Source organism: Panthera pardus, unplaced genomic scaffold, assembly GCF_024362965.1.
Source record: "Panthera pardus isolate Hobbes unplaced genomic scaffold, ASM2436296v1 HiC_scaffold_27, whole genome shotgun sequence".
NCBI lineage: Eukaryota > Metazoa > Chordata > Mammalia > Carnivora > Felidae > Panthera > Panthera pardus.
In genome coordinates, this window is record NW_026526843.1 from 38,708,635 (window position 1) to 38,729,118 (window position 20,484).

At 44.3% G+C, this 20,484-nt stretch overlaps 1 protein-coding gene across 1 annotated transcript; it reads left to right on the plus strand.

Annotated features, from left to right (window-relative positions):
* Positions 1 to 1,166: 1,166 nt before the first annotated feature.
* IRS4 (insulin receptor substrate 4) lies at positions 1,167 to 16,612 on the plus strand. The gene is made up of 2 exons (XM_019426825.2): positions 1,167 to 4,944; positions 16,529 to 16,612. Exon 1 carries the CDS (start codon positions 1,188 to 1,190, stop codon positions 4,941 to 4,943), a length of 3,756 nt encoding a protein of 1,251 aa, XP_019282370.2. The 5' UTR covers positions 1,167 to 1,187; the 3' UTR covers position 4,944; positions 16,529 to 16,612.
* Positions 16,613 to 20,484: the final 3,872 nt, after the last annotated feature.

Genomic DNA, 20,484 nt, shown 5'->3' on the forward strand with positions numbered 1-20,484 from the left:
CCAGAAACCGCATCTTTAGCCAACCTGCGTTTCGTGGACTAGAAATGCGCTCTGATTAAAGATCGTGTTCGTTTCAAAGGCGTAGCAGTTACTGGGTGCCTTAGAGTCGCGGGCTTTTGTCAAGGCTGAGGCCGGCTCGGGAGCGCCTGCAAGCGCGGTGGGAAGCAGGTCTGAGGGCCCTGGTCTTTAACACGTTTCCAGGGGGTGCCCATACTTTCTCCCGAGACGCTCAGCTCCCGGCGCGCGGCAGCAGCGAGTACACCCGACTGTGACAGGAATAGAGAATTTCTGTGAGGGCCGGGAGAAGAAACGGAGGGAGCCTGGCTCGGTCCCCGGGTCTCGGGGGCTCAGGGATTTGCACGAGTTTGATCACTGCCATTAGCAGCTACTCGCGGAGGGTTGTTTACCGCTTGCGTGCGCGACAACCAGACTGCGGGGCCCACTCTGGGATTCAAGCCCCGCCCCCCTCACCCCTCAGTTCCCCTTCTGCTCCCCAAACTAATTAATTCAAAGCCGCCTGCCTGCCGGACACTCCCATTGGCTCCTATCCCGTCCAATGAGAACCTTGCAACAGTTTCACCTGGCTCCCGCTTCCCAAATAAACAAACAAACCGTCCTGCCGCCGGGCCAGCTCTCCTCCGCTGAGCGGCCCCAGACGGCTGTGCTCCGCCTCCGCCACCTCCTCTCGCCCCCTCCAGCCAATCGAGCCCGGGCTGTGGCGCCCCCGCCCGGCCCCGGCCGCGGGCCGCTCTCTCCTCCGCCCCTCCCGCCTTCTCCCGCCCCCTCGTGCCTTCGTGGACTCCTGGTTAGGACCAGCGTGGCCGGAGAGCCCCGCCTCCTCCCGTCGGTCCTCCCGAGGCCCACAGGCCCGGAGATTCACCAAGCATCTAGGCCGGGGAGGAGGTGGCCCCGCCTCTCGGGCCCGGCGCCCCCTCCCCTGTACACCTTTGCTGGCGCAGCTCGCGCCCCTCCGCTGCGCCGGTAGCTGGAGCCGCAGCGGCCGCCGCGTGAGGCGGTGGTCACGTGTTGTTTGCCCGCCGCCGCTCGCTTTGAGTGGTGTGGGCGGGGGCGGGGCCGAAGCGGGAGGGGGCTGGGGCGGGCGGTCGGGCTAGACGGCCTCTTCCCCCAACCCTCCCTTCCCGGAGTCCCCCTCCCCCGCGCTCACCTTAAAACCATCGTGCATCACCATGGCGAGTTGCTCCTTCGCTCGCGACCAGGCGACAAGGAGGCTGAGAGCTGCAGCAGCGGCAACAGCTGCAGCGCTAGCTGCGGTGGCGACCACCCCGCTTCCTTCCTCGGGCACCCCGACCGCACTCATTGGGACCGGGTCGTCTTGTCCGGGAGCCATGTGGCTCTCCACGGCCACTGGCTCCCGGTCAGACTCCGAGTCCGATGAGGAGGACCTCCCCGTCGGGGACGAAGTCTGCAAACGCGGCTACCTGCGGAAGCAGAAGCATGGGCATAGGCGCTACTTCGTGCTCAAACTCGAGACCGCGGACGCCCCAGCTCGGCTGGAATACTACGAAAATGCCAGGAAGTTCCGGCACAGTGTGCGCGCCGCGGCGGCTGCAGCGGCGGCGGCCGCCTCCGGCGCCACGGTCCCCGCGCTCATCCCACCGCGGCGCGTGATCACCCTGTACCAGTGCTTCTCGGTGAGCCAGCGGGCCGACGCAAGGTACCGACACCTCATCGCCCTCTTTACCCAGGACGAGTACTTCGCGATGGTGGCCGAGAACGAGTCGGAGCAAGAGAGCTGGTACTTGCTGCTCAGCCGCCTCATCCTCGAGAGCAAGCGCCGCCGCTGCGGCACGCCCGGCGCGCAGCCGGATGGAGTGCCGGCCGCGCTGGCGGCTGCAGCGGCGGCGGAGCCACCCTTCTATAAAGATGTGTGGCAGGTAATAGTCAAACCCAGGGGGCTGGGGCACAGAAAAGAGCTGAGCGGCGTGTTCCGGCTCTGTCTTACCGACGAGGAGGTTGTCTTTGTGAGGTTGAACACCGAAGTGGCCAGCGTGGTAGTCCAGCTCCTGAGCATCCGTCGCTGCGGGCACTCAGAGCAGTATTTCTTCTTGGAAGTCGGTAGGTCCACCGTCATCGGTCCGGGGGAACTCTGGATGCAGGTCGATGACTGCGTGGTGGCCCAAAACATGCACGAGCTGTTTCTGGAGAAGATGAGAGCCCTGTGTGCAGACGAATACAGAGCCCGCTGCCGCAGCTACAGCATCAGCATCGGCGCCCACCTGTTAACCCTGCTGTCCGCTAGGAGGCACCTGGACACGCTCCCACTGGAGCCCGGTGGCTGGCTGAGAAGGTCCCGCTTTGAGCAGTTTTGCCACCTCAGGGCCATCGGTGACGGGGAAGACGAGATGCTCCTCACCAGGCGCTACCTAACACCCAGCGAGCCCGTGCTCCCCTCCAGGCGAGGAAGACTGCACCTGCCCAGAGCGCGCAGGTCCAAGAGAGCGATTTCAGTGCCAGCCAGCTTTTTTCGCCGCTTAACACCCAGTCCGGTGCGTGTCCCGCATCCTGTAGAAGCCCCCAACCACGGATCTTGCCTGTCCTCTGAAGCATCTCGCCCTGGCAACTCTGGGGAAGAAGACAGTCCTCAGGGCAAAGAGGATCAGGAAGGAAACGAAGGTGACTACATGCCCATGAACAACTGGGGCTCAGGAAATGGCCGGGGTTCCGGAGGTGGCCAGGGCTCAAGTGGCCAAGGCTCCAGTAGCCAGAGTTCAGGAGGAAGTCAGTGCTCAGGCGGAGGGCAGGGCTCCGGAGGTGGCCAGGGTTCAAGTGGTGGCCAGGGCTCAAGCGGTGGCCAAGGCTCAGGGGGCCAGGGGGCAGGAGGAAACCAGCGTGCAGGAGATGGCCAGGGCACTGCGGGTGGGCACGGTTCAGGCAGTGGCCAGGGAGCCGGTGGTGGACATGGCTCAGGCAGTGGGCAGGGATCTGGAGATGGTCATGGCTCAGGTGGTGGCAAGAACTCTGGAGGGAGCAAAGGCCCAGGAGGTGGGAAGACCCCCGATGGCAGTGGTGAACGTGGAAAATCTCTGAAGAAAAGATCCTACTTTGGCAAATTAACTCAAAGCAAGCAGCAGCAAATGCCACCACCTCCACCTCCTCCACCTCCACCCCCTCCACCTGGAGCAACTGGTGGTAAAGGGAAGTCTGGGGGAAGGTTCCGACTCTACTTTTGTGCCGACAGAGGAGCCACAAAAGAACGCAAAGAAGCCAAAGAAGTCAAAGAGGCAGATACCCCAGAAGGTGCAGCTCGGGGGCCCCACAGAGCCAGAGCTTTTGATGAAGATGAAGATGACCCATATGTGCCAATGAGGCCAGGGGTGGCCGCCCCTCTGGCAAGCTCCAGCGATTATATGCTGATGGCTCCTCAAAACTTCTCTGCTTCAAAACGCCACTCTCGATCACCTTTTGAAGATTCAAGAGGGTACATGATGATGTTTCCCAGAGTGAGCCCACCACCTGCCCCAAGTTCTCCAAAAGAGCCTGATCCTGATAAGGACGACGAGGCAAGGGACAATGACAGTGACAGTGACTATATGTTTATGGCTCCCGGAGCCGGCGCAATTCCAAAAAATCCCCCAAACCCTCAGGGTGGTTCTTCCTCTAAAAGTTGGAGCTCTTACTTTTCTCTGCCAAATCCCTTTCAGGGCTCCCCATTGGGACAGAGTGACCACAGTGAGTATGTACCAATGTTACCTGGAAAATTCCTGGGGAAGGGCCTAGACAAAGAATCTGCATCTAACAGGGGCCCCAAAGACGCAGTTTCAAAGCCTTCAGTTGAGGGGTCGTTCTCAAAGCCTGGAGATAACGGCCCCCCCAAGAACAAGGCTAAGAGACCTAACCGCCTTTCTTTTATTACAAAAGGAAATAAAATCAAGCCCAAATCACAAAAACCCACACGTGAGCAGAGAGAAGCTGACAGTTCTGGTGACTACGTCAACATTGACTTCACTAAGAGAGATACTAATATGCCAGCCCCCTTTATTCAAGGACTGCCAGGTTCGTGGAGTATCATTGCTGGCCCCAGACCGTCAGCCTTTTCTAATTATGTGAATATTGAGTTCAGAGTGCCATTTCCGAACCCAGCACACAGCCTCTCGAATCTATTAAGAGCTTTTCCAGGTGCCAACCCCCTCTTTCTGGAAGGTGCTAGGTGGCCATTTGTGCCTCTTCCTCCCAGTGCTACAGGTGGCAATGCTAATGAGGAAGAGGGTGACTACATCGAAGTGATTTTCAATCCAGCAATGACACCAGCCGTGCCTTTTGCTGACAGTGCCATTCGCTATGATGCTGAAACAGGTCGAATCTATGTGGTCGACCCATTTTCTGAGTTCTGTATGGACATTTCTCTTTCCCCCAGCCGCTGCTCTGAACCACCACCTGTGGCTAGGCTGCTGCAGGAAGACGGGCTGGAGCGCAGACGTCCGCAGAGCCGTTCGCAAAGTTTCTTTGCCTCCGCTAGAGCCGCTGTCTCGGCTTTCCCCACCGACAGCCTTGAGAGAGACCTCTCCGCCTCCTTAGCCTCCGTAGCTGCGCCAGCCTTAGCCGTGGGCCGGGCTTTGGCCGCCGCCTCCGCCCTCGCCGCGGCCCCGGGCATCGGGGCGGCCGCCAGAGGCTTGGAGGCCTCCGCTGGACTTGACTCCGCCTCAGTCCGCCGGTTCCAACCTGTTGCTAGCGCTGCTGCCGCCGAAGCGGTAAGGGGGGCCCCAGGCGTTGCCCGTGGCTCGAACCCGAGGGCCCCAAACCCAGATGCAGACCTGGCCCAAGGTGAGAACGGGGCTGCAGCGGCCGCCCCCCCACCGCCACCACCCCGCCGCCGGGTGCCGATTCCCCGGGAGCGAGAGGATTCCGACGACGACGATGACGACACATACGTGAGAATGGACTTTGCCAGACCTGACAACAAGAAGTTCGACTCTCCCCACTGAGGTTGGTAACTTTAGAATTCATTTCCCCACGTTAATGGTTATCGCCTAATGAATCGATGTCTCTGGTGTTAGGAAAAAGGGAGTTAATATTTCATTAACTGGTGCCTACTTAGCAGGAGAAGTAGAATGCAGTTTTCAGTATTCGTGCAGTGCCTTGTGATCTTTGCAAAAACTTTTAAGTTTTAATCCAATCATACATTTATTTGGAAAAGAACCGATTGTCATTTAAACATGGGTTCCATCCTTTTAGGAGTAATTAAAAGCTTAAGGATATATATAGCATGAGGATGCTTTCAAAATCCTTCCCTAACAATGATTTTTTGCAAACAGGATACCATAAATTGGATCCCATCAACTCATTTTCAAATCAACAAGTAAAAGCTACTTTTCTACAAATGCCCGTATTTGATTACAAGTTTAATAAGACCAAGAATATTCAGCAGTGATGATCAACTGTGACATTTGGGGGAGGGAGACCTCCTTTGAAAGTCATTTTAAAAAAATCAGTCATTGTTACTTTTTAAAAGCGGTCATTGTTACTAAGCTAGTTTGCTGTGATTTACCAAGAAGGTTAAATCTCCACTGTTAGCATAAATGTCTGGAGGGAACAAAACAGAAATAATCTGAAACAGGTGATTAAAAGAAGACAGTATTTGGCTCTGGAATGTGTTTTTGTGTTGATTTGTTTTGTTTTTACACAGGATACATTGCCAACAACCTTGAGTGTTCCTTTCCTGTCACTCGTAGTGACAGGCAAGCCACCTTCGCTGTGCCTCATTTTCTTCATATAACTCCCCCAAAAGAGGGATTTGTGACAACTTGATAATGGGTATGAATATTGTTTGAAAGGTTTAAAAAGCACGGAAAACATCTAATTGGTATGTCTTCTGGGAAATCCAGTAAAGCAAGATAATAAGGCTGGAGGAAGACCTGACCCCAGGGGCAGTCTACCCTGGAACAGTGGAAGTTTTTTAAAGGGTTACTTTTCCAAAGGAAGAAATAAGGAAGAGTAGGAGCTGTCACATTTGAGAAGCAGACCTTGAGTAATCTCGTGTACATTATGCAATGTTGTTATCAGCGTGTTTAGACACACGCTCAAGAAATGATTTCGGAAGATGATGTCTCCATAGCATGTGCCTTCCCTTTTCAGTAGAATGTGCTTCTCTTCCAGTGAAGGGAAGAGATGCACCCCAGCAGTTTCCATTCCAGTAGTCAGTTTAGTGAAGATTTTTGCTTTGCTTGCTTTGTGGAATTCTTTTGTTATTGGATCTCTGCCCACTGTGCTTGATCAGGCAGAACAAGTTGGGGACTGATCACAACAGTCACCTAACAAGCTCCCTGTTTAGTGCAGGTGTAACCCCTCCCCTTTCTTCCCCTGCTTTGGAAAACTTGCCGTTCAAAAACTCACATTTGTGGCATGGACATATTAAACAGCAATCATTAAAACGACAAAAGGATGCTTTGGCTTCCCAGAGGATTCAGTTCAGATCTCCTTTAAATTGTGACCCCCACCTCCCAATACACACACACACACACACACACACACACACACACACACACACGGTACCCGCTACTACCAGACCCACTCATTTAAAATAGAGAATTCTATTTCCAAGAATTTAATCCATAACCAGCTTTTCAGGAACAGGTCTATTTTATTCTGTAAAATATATCCGGAAATTGGTCTCAAGCTATGGCTTTAACCTCGCTGCTGAAGTTACCGTTTGTGATGTTAATGTAGGTGTGCCTAGCTGCCTGTTTCCCTGTGGTTCTTTGGCTGGACAACTTTTCATAGAGGTTTGTCTATACTTTTCAATACTCTGTTTAAACAAAGGTCACAATTAGTGAAAACTTGTTCCTGAAATAAACCCTGACTTCCCAAGGATTATCTACATCCAATTGTCATCATTTTAGGTTAAGTTATTGATTTATAAATAGCTTCAAATGACTTTATGGCTGTTTTGGAGATTTGCTATTCTCTAAATGTGTTGTCCATTGAGGACATTCCTGACTTTATTGAGTGACTACAGAGAGGAGGCTGCATCTTGCAGGGAGGAGGGTGCATTGGGGACTTTAAAGCAGTTTACAAATATAGTTTTATTTTGTGATTGGATTAACACTGAAGTTTCAGCTGTTTAAACTGCTGATTTAGATTCTTGCAAAAGTAAATTGGTCCTGAGAGTGAATCAGGCACATAAGTTGCTGGGATATAGATATAGATATAGATATAGATATAGATATAGATATAGATATAGATATCTCCCATATATATATATATATATATATATATATATATATATATATGGAAAGACATATAGAGAGAAAGTATTGCAGGAAACAACTTTTGTTACCATTTTAATGTAAATTGATATGGTAGAATGTTGTCTGTGAAGTGGTAAGAACTGTGGATAATTCTGATAGGTTTGTTTTTTTTTTTACTATAAACCTATAGAATAATTTTCACCCATTTTTTAAAAATTTTTTTTAACGTTTTATTTATTTTTGAGAGAGAGAGAGACAGAGCATGAATGGGGGAGGGTCAGAGAGAGAGGGAGACACAGAATCCGAAACAGGCTCCAGGCTCTGAGCTGTCAGCACAGAGCCTGACGCAGGGCTCGAACTCACGGACCGTGAGATCATGACCTGAGCCGAAGTCGGACGCTTAACCGACTGAGCCACCCAGGTGCCCCAATTTTCACCCATTTTTTATCTCTCTCCACCGTTGTATCTACATTAAATATATGTGTGTATATGTATCATATATATGCATCATGTTAGAAGAGAAAAAATCTTCTTTCACAAAGGAACAAAGTCATAGTCTTTACTAGGAGTTATGTATCTCAAAGGGTAATTTTAATTTATGGCAAGTGCTTAGAGCAGTGCCTGGCACATAGTATGTGTTGTACATGAATTATTAGATAACTAATATCATTGTTGTCATTGCTGTTACACTGTTATTATTACCTTTAGAGGCACAAAGCTAAATTAAAGTTCTCTGTCCTCAAATCCCAATTTTCAGTTAGTCTTTACTTTCATTTAAAATGGTTTACATGGTTGTTCAGGGCTGGGATCCTTACAGTTTGGGTCTGTTTATAACAAAATGAAGTGAGACTATAAAGCCGTGTGACACCTTTGTTCATGTAACACAAAATTAATAGATAATCTCATTTACCCATAGTTACATTGCATATAAGTAAGTGTGTTAAAGCTATCCATTCAAGACAATTAGAAACACGCAGAAAAATAACCTGGGTTTGACTTTTTTTATCAATTAAATAATTTTTAAAGGGCAGAGAGTCTTCACATTTTAAACACATGGGCTATCAGCATTAGCATTTGGGAGGAGAATGTAGTTTCTTATTTGGCTTAGTCTGACTCTTGACTCATATATGCATTTTTGCCTCTTCTCCTGTATCTGAGGTAGAATCCATAGTTTGAAATGACTTAAGGTGAAAAACTCAGATTTTTCCATTCCAGAGATAGGAGGAATAAGGACAGCTCTAGAAGGGGCAATAGAATTGATCAGCCAAATTAGTAATGTTATGATACCACTTGTTATTAGAAAGCAAAAAGAAAGAAAAAATCTGTAGTAACTACCTTTTGAAATGTTATACACTGTTATTAGCATAAAGGAAGGGTAAGCTTCTTTTCAGTGTACTACTGCCAAATCCTCTTGCTCTAAACTATAGGTGCTGAAAGCAAATTCCTTTTGTTGTATTGGAGTTATTTATTATAAATTACTAGAATAAAATCTTCAGGATAGCGGAGATTTTCAGTCACCATTGGCAGGTCACTTATTTTAGACAACATCTACCCCCATCCCCTGAAAAAAAAAATTGGACAGTTGTTTGGAGTAGAGGTATTTGACCTATAACAATTAAAGAGGACCTCATTCAATTAAAGTTCACTAAAGTTGTTGGCAGTCATTACGCATTTACATTCATTCTAACAGTGATGCTCCCAGGGTAAAAATTTCGGCCACTAGCAAAACATCTTTAAACAAGGACTAGGACTTTAATTGAGCACCACATAATATCACACGTGCCTAAAAACACAACAAGACCTCTTGCTTCCCTTTCCTCTCCCAGATCACCAAACATGAACTAAGATACTTCAGAGTCATTGGCAGGCAGCTGTTTGGGGATCAAACTCGGGCTTCCTTAGAATGACACAAAAATCTTCACATTGGATTAGATAAGAGTGACCAGTATAAAGGAGAAATAAATACTGCATGTGAGTTAAAAAGGGCTGTTATTAAACTCAACTTGCTGGCTGAGGGAATGTTTAACAGTTGCATATGGCCTTATAATTTGCAAAACTCATTCACATTCATTATTTTACTGGGGGACAGTAGGTACTGGAACTGAAGCTGCTGTTAAGAATTTTCTCATGGTCAAAGAGGTAAGTGACAGAGCTGAAAACCAAACCCATGCATCTGATTTCAAGTCCCTTTCATCATATGCCCAATCTGTTCTTTTCCTATTGATGAAAGATCATTATACAGATACACTAGACTGGTTATAGAATAAATAAGACATCGGAGAAACTGTATTTCTGGATTAATAATGTAACATACAACCTTGTGAACATGTTTTCCTTCCTTGGACCAATTTGAAAGATTAAATATCAAGAAAAATGAGAAAAAAAACCCAGATTATTATATAGGCAAGGATTGAAAAAAAATACAAGTTTTCTTGAATTTGATAGTAGGAATTTGGGGGGAAGTAATTCATTTAGAGTGTTACAGCTGTGAACCATCTGCCAGAGCTTGGGTAATTTTCATTACGTTGAACTGTTTGTCATGGCTCTTAGAATAAAAGACTTTGACCTGTACTGGAATTGCATCTTTAAATCTGGTTTGGGTAGGCGTTTGCTAATCTTTGCCTCCTCCACACAAATGGTGTATCTAGTTGGATGCCAGGGACACACTGAAAGGAATGGAAGCGAGATGAGAGTACATTCAGTAAACTTCCATTAATGGTCATTTCCTTACCAGAGGTTAGACATCTTTGGTTTTCCCAATAATCCATCGGCATTTGCCAGTTACAGCAAAAAGCCCTTTTAATTTCATTTTTCCGTGTGTATCAAATCTGATATTCGAATCTCAACTGTCACAGTGAGAAAATAGGAAAAAGCGAGACAGGTGGAAGAAAAGGGGTGGTAGAAATAGATGCTCTTCATTTGTTTAAAAAACGAACTTTGTTTTGGCAGTCAGGCAAGTAGATTTTAGAAGTCTTGAAAATCAAATCCTCTCCTTGGGACATAAAAATCCTTGTTTAAAATTAAATTCATTTTCTTTAGCACCTTTTTTTTAAATGCTTTAAGACTATATAAAAATATCCCAGGCATTTTATTGGCAGTATTGGAAAATAGCTTTTGTGAAATGCTTAATTAAAGCCTGCAGTATGTTTTGTCTAAGAGGTGTGGCCAGGCTCTTAGATGGTTAGGATCATTCACTGGAAAATATCACTTAGTCCTGACTGAGGACTGAGAGATGAAAAAGGGTACCTTTTTATAACAATAAAATGAATACATGACAACACATTCCATTTTCACCACACCTACCAGCTTGCTAATTTAAAAGCTGTTGATAAAATTGCCAAGATAATGTGCTTGGCTCTCTGAACTTAAGATGTGTCCTCTAGCCATTCTGCCTTGATTACTGGTTGTGCAGCTATAGGTCTTACATTTCCATCTTCTTTTGGGAAGGTATGCTGAACACTTGAGAAACAGGAATTTTTCAAGATTTTTTCAAATGTAGATGTACATTCTATTATAGATTTGCGTTCTTTTAGAAGGTACTTTGTAATTTCTGCTTGAGAGCTTAATTCCTTGTGGAATTAATGGAAAACATGTACTTATATGTTTTTTAGTGAAATGAAAAAGTTACTATTTTTCCCCCTCGCTTCCTGACACCCCTTTCACATGGTTTAGGGGTGCATTGGTTGGGTTATGAGAGTCTTAGCCTCATGTGCCTTTTGCCAAATTTGTGTCCCTAAGTTTAGGAAACCATGTCCTTTCCTGGTATCTCTCTGGCTGAAAAGATGAGGAGTACTCTGGGAGTCCTTCGGGAGCTCCGGGAGGAGTCATTCCCCAGGTGTTGCTTGTTCCTGTTTCACAGTAGTTTGGGCTTAGCTTGCAGGAAGGGCCCTTCTCAAAGGGCTCCTTGCTCTGCAGGCCCAAGGCTGCACTGCCCGCTGTCCTATCACTTGTTGCCACAGAGGTGGCTTTGCCAGTGTTTAAAGCTATTTTCATGGTTGGATTGGCCACAGTACATCTGATGCTAGCTAGACCTTCTTGGTTTACTGAATATCCGATTCCCCATAAACTGTAGTCATTTTAGCTAGTTTTCACAATTTATATAATTTGCCTTTCTACAGTTACTCATTTTCTACTTGTAGACTTGAACCTTAGAGTATCAATGAAGTCTATCTCTACATTCATCTCGGAAGTTATTCCCAGTGCGCCTGGGTGGCTCAGGCAGTTGAGCGTCCAGCTTCGGCTCAGATCATGATCTTGCGGTTCACGAGTTCAAGCCCCGTGTTGGGCTCTGTGCTGACAGCTCAGAGCCTGGAGTCTGCTTTGGATTCTCTGTCTCCCTCTCTCTCTGCCCCGCCCCTGCTAGCACTCTGTCTCTCTCTCTGTCTCTCAAAAATAAATAAACATTAAAAAAAATGAAAAAAAAGAAAGTTATTCCCATGTGCACCAATGGTATCCTTGAAAGTCTGACCAATAAATGTGACTTTTCACTCCTGCTTTTTCATCAGTTGTACCTACAGCTTCAGAGGCATACCAACACAGTCCTCACCCCCAGAGCCCACCCGCTCCCACCCCATGAAGGACACCCTATTGTGGCTGAAGCTCTTACCATAGTTTCCTTTCTACTGCCACACCACCCCAGTTATTCCAGCCATTTGAGTTTAGAGGGGACACTCTTCCCATTGCCTTGGTTAAAAGAGCTACCTCCCTGGAGTCTTAAATCAAAGCCTCAAGTACATCTTCCGATAGAAATGAGGTCGTAATTTTAAGTGACGGTTGGGTAGAGTCAAAGCAGTTCCTCTATTAGGTTAAGAACTGCATAGATTAATATAGGCTCATGTAGATGGACCTCCGAACCTACCCACCATTTATTTACAAAATTGCTTCTCTGGGGATAATTTATTCAGAGTTTCAACTAGACAATGAGCCTTGAAATATGTCTCTTTTGTAAATCAGAGACTGCCTGTGTTAGAATTCTAGTAACTTGGATTCTTTAAGTCTGCAGTAACTAGGCAGCAGAGCGAAGTGGCCCAAGTGTGTGTTGGGAAGTAGGGAAAAGCTAACCTGGGGTAAGAATCCTGTAGCTGATCCCTGAATATTTTGTATCCAGATAATCAAGGCTGGAATGAACATACATAAGTCGTCTGGGGCCCGCTGGCGAAGGGCAGGTGTGCAACAATTGAGCTGACCTTTGAGGAGATGGAGGTTTACAAGTGTCATCAATTTCCCTTAGGGATTCTTTCGACACTTCTGTACCCAAACCATTGCCACCATAGGGAGAAGTGTTTGCTCTTCTGATCTAGGAAGGAGACAATAGTGGGGTACGATTGGTGTTGTAAAGACTAGCATAAATTATAGCTAGTTTTCACCCTTGAGGGACAGCACTTAGATTTTTACCAGTTCCTAGAGAATCACCCTCCTGTTATGTTCACAGGGTACAGTGAGGTGTGATGGTCTGTTCTTATTGAAAAAAAAAAAAAAAGAGCTATATATAAGCCAGAGGCACCACTAAGCTGAATAATATAATTGTGTTACTGTGCATTCATCGTTGTGGTATATGCTTCTATTTCTCTTCGTTTCCTTGCATCTGTTTGGCTTCAACACTTGTCTTGGTTGCTCCAGTCTGATCACCAGTTGATTGCAGGGGTAGTGTACTGACTAATAAGTGGAATGAGGAATTTTCAGAAGAACTTGAAAAACTTTTTTTTTTTTTGAGTTATAGGAAAATTAGAGTTGAAAGATAACTAAGGCATTGAGATTGGGACGAATGGAAAGAGAAAGAGAGAATAACTGGATATCTTGTTATAGCTTTGGCTTTCGCTGGGCAAGGGAACTATTGCTGCTTTGGACTTCAAACTGCAATAGAGGCATGTTTATGATTGGTATAAAGAGGTCTGGAACGCCCTGGAGGAACTGCTTTCTTGGCTCGCCGTACAAATTTCCAGGGATATTGAAGTCATGTGTGCTTTATTAGTATATTAAAGATTAATGTTCAGGCTTATAGCATTATACAAATTGAAACAGAAAAGTTTACTTCATTTGTTTTGAGAAGAAAATAATACTTGCCAGGTTTTTTTTGGGGGGGGGGGGCAGGAGGAGTAGGAAAATGTTTTGATCCATCAGAGTCCAATGAGTTTTTTTAGAGAAAAAAGAACTTGAAGAGTATACCTCCCACTTAAATGGGTGGAATTAACTCATCACTCAAAAGATCTTTGATTAATTAGAAAGTAAGAATATCCAATAACGCAGTCATTTATAACCTGTCAGTATCGAGTGGCAATAACATGTCAAAAACTCGCCACATTTTTAAAAATCACCATTTACGCTTCTGGTGGTGGAATGACATCAAAATGAACAAGGGACAAAAAATAAATAAACAAGACACAGAACTAAGATGTGATTATCAGCCCTTTGATACTCATTGCACAGAGCAGAGTGCAGAGCAGAGCATTGTTGTGGAGTTTTAATCCTGAATTGCTTTCCTTTGCCACCTAGCAAGCTCCTGAGTTACTTCCTTCTCCTGTCCTTTGGAATGTGCTCAGAAAATGTAAACTCATTTTAATATTGGCCTAAGTAAAACAGGTTTATAAAGGTAAATATGTGGTTCGAATTCTCACAATGCATTTCAAAAGTATATTAAATGATTTTTGGATTATCTTGTTTGGGATGGTGGTATTCATTTCTCCTAGCATTGAGTTGACAAATATATTTTGTAATGTAAACTTGGAATCCCACCATCATATTCTAGGGTTTAGTAGGTTATCAAGCATTCATTTCATGCAGGTATAATTGTTATAGGGAAGCAATTGAAATATGAATCCAAGGGGCACCTGTATGGCTCATTTAAGCATCCGACTTCAGCTCAGGTCATGATCTCACAGCTTGTGAATTCAAGTCCTGCATCAGGCTTGTGCTGACAGCTCAGAGCCTGGAGTCTGCTTTGGATTCTGTGTCTCCCTCTCTCTCTGCCCGTCCCCTGCTCGCACTCTGTCTCTCTCTCAAAAATAAATAAGCATTTAAAAAAAGAAATAAGAATCCAATTTTTAGTAGAGTCTCATTTAAACACAAGTGAAGAAGAAAGTAAAGCAGCTCAAATAGTAACAAATGCTCCTAATTTCAGATGTAGTATAATGTTGAGGCAGTAGTCATATGAGGCTTAATTTGTATGTTTTTAGAAAAGATGTGGAATGTGGTGTATTACTTAGGTTAGTAAGAAATCATTTTTAAAGTACATGCAGTGTGCTATATATGAACATGTTTGGTTTTCATATTAAAACAAAGCAGCAATCCTTAGTTTCTTCTCTGTATTTAAGAGTGTCTTATGGTTTGCCTCCCTCTCGGTTTTTATCTTATTTTTCCTTCCCTTCCCATATGTTCATCTATTTTGTTTCTTAAATTTCACATATGAGTGAAATCACATGATACTTGTCTTTTCTCTGACTGACTTATTTCCTTAGCATAATATAGGAGGTGGAAGGGATGGGCTACATGGGGGAGGGGCATTAAGGAGGGCACTTGTCAGGATGAGCACTGGATATATATGTAAGTGATTAATCACTAAATTCTTCTCCTGAAACCAATACTATACTATATGTTAATTAACTTGAATTAAAAAAAAAAAGAACAAAGCAGCAACGTAAATTAGGTGAGATGCCTTTCTAACCTTACATTTCTGTTAAAAATATCTAGCTGATGGTTGGTGCAAAATTCAATGATGCTCATTTTGCAGCAGATAATTGAGCTGCTCGTATGCACTCGCACGGATAACTCTCACAGACACCTTCCATCCTTGGTGTAAACCTGATAGATCAATAGAACTTAAAATTTCCTAAGCGCACTGCTGACACAAAAACTTAATGTCTTTACTAACTGGGGTTGTATTTTTTTTTAAATAAACCTTTTAATGTGGAGGAACAGCCCTATATAATGAGTTAGGACTAATAGCCACAAATGGGTGGACGTGGGGCATGGAGACCTTTGATGCTTCATCCACCTGCAAGTTGGTTACATTTTTAAAATCTCTGTGGAAAGAACAAGTAGTTATAATGTGTACTGACTGCTGGTTTAATACAAGATGTTATACTTTGACGGGAGCCTGGGTGGCTCAGTCCGTTGAGCCTCTGACTTTGGCTCAGGTCATGATCTCGTGGTCTGTGAGTTCGAGCCCCACGTCGGGCTCTGTGCTGACAGCTCAGAGCCTGGAGCCTGCTTCAGATTCTGTGTCTCCCTCCCTCTGCCCCTTTCCCACTCATGTTCTGTCTCTGTCTCTCAAAAATGAATAAATGTTAAAAAAATTATTTAAAAAAATTAAATTAGAAAAAAGATGTTATACTTTGAAACCTCCTTTGAGGGATGCTTACCATGTATTCCTTTAGATTGGTTATAATGAAACAGAATGTGTGGTACTTTGCAATGACCTGATCTTAAAGGAACACTAGCATGCCATAATCAATTTCCTAACCATTTATCCCCATCCATCCCCCTCCAGTCTAGTATGTTCTTCAATGTACCAGACCTCCTTCCTCTTGTCCCACTCCTGGTCACCCATCCTCTCAAGAAGCAAAAGTCCAAGACAGTAATACCAGAGCTTCTTTTTATTAGACAGATGAGGATTGTAGCCAAATCTCCTTTACAGGTATCATTTTGCTCTTTTAGGAAAAATGTCAGTGACCAAGTCTGGAGACTGTCACGAAGGCTGTACTTAAATCCTTTTTTTTTTTTTTCAGTGTTTTTTTTTTTTTTAAGTTCATGTATTTATTTTGAGAGAGACAGAGAGAACGCAAGCAGTGGAGGGGCAGAGAGAGGGGAACAAAGCAGGCTCTGGGCTGACAACACAGAGCCCAATGCCAGGCTCAAACTCATGAACCGTGAGATCATGACCTGAGCCGAAGTCAGACGCTTAACCAACTGAGCCACCCAGGCACTCCTGTGCTTAAATCCATTGACTTGTGCCACGTCATCTGTTGAGGGCATAATCAAGCATGTAGGAGAAGAAAAAATTTCTCTTTGCCCAATGCCTGGCTCACTTGACAGCCCCACTGGGAAGAGGTAGAACAGTGCACGCAAATACAAAGTTGCCTTCCACCAGAAATGTCAGAGGGACAGCCTGGGGGCAAAAGGAAGAACTGCCCTTGCGTTTTTGCCAGGCTTGCACTAGTGTTTGTCACAGGCGGCAATAGTTTGCCATGCCTATGCCAAGGAAATCTCCTCAGCGTGGCTCACAAAAACTACTAGTTCGATTTTGGTTTACTTTAGAACAGGGTGGGGGTGAAAGCACTTCATGTTTTAATTTTGAAAGTAACTGTTTTGTCGTCTTGTTTTTCTAGAGTGATTACATTGCCACAAAAACACATTCTAGAAGAAAAGTGATGCTTATGGAGTTTCATCTTTGTCTACTCCAGATCTCCCTAAAAGAAAGAGAATTCAGAGGCTTCTGAATAGAAAGCAGCTTGAATTTCTATAAAAGCCGACAAGTGGATACAGGCAGGTGAATGATCCTAATACAGGTCATTCGTACTGCTGCCTTATGGATCAAGTAATTTTGAATTAAGAAATTCACACTGTACTTTGTTTTTGTCTTCTGGTTTCCCTCCCCACCCCTAATCTATCTCTTTGAAAAGAAACAAGTACTATAAAAGCAAGCCTCTCTTGTAACTCTTTCCTTTCCCTCTTTAAAAAAATGTTATTTACAGATGTGTAAATGTGGCCAACACCAATTTTACCGATGTATAATACTTAGATTTAGTTTTGAAGTTGAAAATCCTTCAAACAAGAGCAGAAAAAAAAAGTTACGTTAATGAGAAGGTAGGTATGATCTGGAATCTTTTTCTTCTGAGTATTACATACATAAATCATTTCTTGATCAAGGAGTTACACATTAACTGAACTGATAATCCTGATGAGACATTTCTAATATTTTAAAGGCAGGACCAAAGGACAGATCATGTCAGTTTTTGCTCAGTAACAAAACTGCAGCATTCTGTCCACATTCAACGTCAACTAAACTTCTGTCTTGAATGAACATTTCCAACATTTTTAAAGGCAGAACTGAGAAACAGATTATTTGTTCATACAGCACTGTGATGTTCTGCTCACAAATCAATTGAGAGTTTCCAAAACTGCTTTTAAAAAATTTTGAAACCTACATCTTTCCCCTCGAAGAAGCAAAGTTACCTAGAGCCTCCTCACAAAGCCCCTCTCTGCCTCTCTAGGCCTCTCCTGCCCCCTTCACCACCCCCCTTCGCACTGTTCCTCTCTTTCTGGCTCTCTCTGGGACACACACTCTCCCTCCTATGCCCAGGGCTCCTATAAAGATATCAGTTTCCCATATTTAAGAAACTAGTGTGTACGTATCAATCAGTATTCGAACTAAAACTCAAGCCAAAAGGAACCTCTTACAAGGTCTTGTTTTCCTTTGGATGACGAACCTAGGTAAGATGTATCAAATTTTAAAAAATCAGAGCAAGCTTCCTCCTCCTGTTTTTGCTTGCCTCTGATGGAAACTGAATTAAGATTTTAGGAACCTGGACCTTTGAGAACATGACACTAACAGGTGGTGATCACAGAGGATAGGTACAAAGGTCTTGAAGCTTGCTTAGAGCTTTGTTACGTGGTGGCACACCAGCCGTGACTTGTGCCATCACTGGCAAACCTCATCATATCACAGATGGGTGTGAGTGTCTGTCTAACTGTGTGAGTGCTAGTGTGTGTGTGCACATGTATACGCACACCTTCGTGTACCTGTGTACATGTGATTGTAGATGTACCTGTTGTGTGTAACTGTTTAAAAAAAAAATTGCTTCGCAGTTAATGTGCAACTTTGAAGTAGTGTAACATTCACCTCAAGTTTTTTGCCGCTCGGTTTTGATGTCTTTGAGCGTGTACTTCTATTTTCAAGCAGGCTTCCAGTACATGTTGCTATACTAACTTTGCTGAAGAACCGAGTTGACTTGTGTTTTTTCCTTGCCTACCAACCAGAGGGATGGGGGGGGGCTCTGTTTTTCCCTTGTGAATGGTGCTGAGGTGAGGATGTGACCGCAGTCCCAACCCCTCCTTCAGTTCCTTCAGACTCTTCTCTTTTCCCCACCTAATCAAATAGTGCAGTGTGGCTTTTGTTCATCCTGGTAACAGTGCACTCTTCAGGCAGCCTTTCTTCACGCCTTCTGTCACCACTTTATTTTCAAGTAAGTTTCCAGTCACAATCGTTCAGAATCGTGGAAAGAAAAAATGCTTTGAGGGGGAAAAGGCTATATTGCTTTATTTGGATATTAGGTTCTGGGGCTGCCAGCAGACAGGGTACAGCACGGATGTTAACACTTTGCTGAATAAATGAACAGGAGACCTCATACACAACAGTACATCCAAATAGTAACAGGTACAAATAGTCACAGGTACAGCATAACAAATATGCAATCTTCTTGACACTACTTCTTAGTTTACAGACACAACTAATTTATTCAGTATTGTGCTGGGAGGATCCTTGTAGAATATGCGTACCAACATATCACTTACCTTCCAGCTACCAGTTTATGCTGCTGTTAAGAAAAACCAATGATGGAACGATTTGTGTGTGTGTGTGTGTGTGTGTGTGTGTGTGTGTGTGTGTGTCTTCTGTATGTGTGTGTGTCTTCTGTATGTGTGTGTTTGTGTGGTGTGTGTGTGTGACCTCTGCATTTAATTTGGTATCAGACGTACTCATTTGGTCAGTAACAACTAACACATTTGCTATTTCTGCTTCACAGATCTACTTTCAGTTGCTCTGGCTTTGTCTTCCTCTGTAAATACTCTTATACTCTCCTTTCTTTGTAAACATCTCATTTGCCGTTTTGGGAGACAACCTTGCAACTTTGTATAGTGTTTATATATATATCTGACTTGCCTTTCCATAGAGCTACTCGCAATAAATGTATTCATGGAAGTTGCGTGTACGGAGACTCATTTCTCTTAATAGTCTTGTCTCTACTCTGTTATAAATAGGTTTTTCTGCTCCATGGAAGCGCTGACTGCATTTTTTCAGAAAAAGCTGTTGGGATAATTTAGGGTTTGGAGAGAAGTTACTATGCTTAGAAACGTGAGGCTTTTCAGCGGTGTCAGCACACGAACTCTTGATTCTCCAAATGTGGAGAACACCTGAGTTTTCATGTCAACTGTGATGTGTGAAATATATATTGAATTGACTACTCACTGAGGTTAAGGTAATCATTTACAGTCTTCATTTGTCTCCTTCCTTTGCCACTTACTCTTGCCTTTTAATTGACTCCCTTTTCATTTACAGTTGACCCTTGAACAACACAGGGCTTAGGGGCACCGACCCCTGCACAGTCTAAAATTCACATCCGACTTTGACTTCCCGAAAGCTAAACGATTAATAGCCTACTATTGACTGAAAGCCTTGCTGATAACATAAACAGTCCACTAGTACGCATTTTGTATATGTATTATATACTGTATTCTTACAATAAAGAAAGCTAGAGAAAAGAAAATATTAAGAAAATAATAAAGAAGAGGGGCGCCTGGGTGGGTCAGTCAGTTAAGCATCTGACTTCGGCTCAGGTCATGATCTCACCGATTTTGAGTTCAAGCCCCATGTGGGGCCTGTGCTGACAGCTCAGAGCTTTGAGCCTGCTTCCGATTCTGTCTCTGTCTCTCTCTGCCCCTCTGTCACTCATGCTCTGTCTCTCTCTCAAAAAATAAACATTAAAAAGTTTTTTTTTTAATTGTGAAGAAGAGAAAATACATTATGGTACTGTAGTGTATTTACATTTAAAAAGAATCCATGTATAAGCAGACGTGCACAATTCAAACCTATGTTGTTCAAGGGTCAAATGTACTTATTTTTAACCACTGGGAAGGCAACTATGAATATATTAAAAAAAACACCAATGAACAGACAGAAAACATTTTTGCATTGACGGCAGATAGAAGGATGGATGGGTTGAATATCAAGAATATATTAGTAAATCATATTGTCAGCCTTATCAGAAACCAAAGATTTAAAGGAACACTAGAAAAATAATCGCCTCCCTGATTCTTTTCTCTACCAAATCACCCTTGTCACACAGAAGGGCAGTGAAAGTAAGACTTTGGGACCAATGCTTGACCAAGGATCAATGGGCAGTGGGGACGGATCTGTGGAGTCAGATGGGGAACAGGGTAGGGAGTCAGTTCTCACATTATGTGCATAATCCACAAGCTATATTGTATATTTGCAGACAATTGAGTTCATTGTGCAACTTGACCTTACTTATGTACCTGAGTTGTGTATAAAGAACATCACAATGGG

What these genes read in the sequence shown, in the direction of transcription:
- IRS4 (XM_019426825.2), top strand. Translation starts at nt 1,188, where the DNA reads ATGGCGAGTTGCTCCTTCGCTCGCGACCAGGCGACAAGGAGGCTGAGA.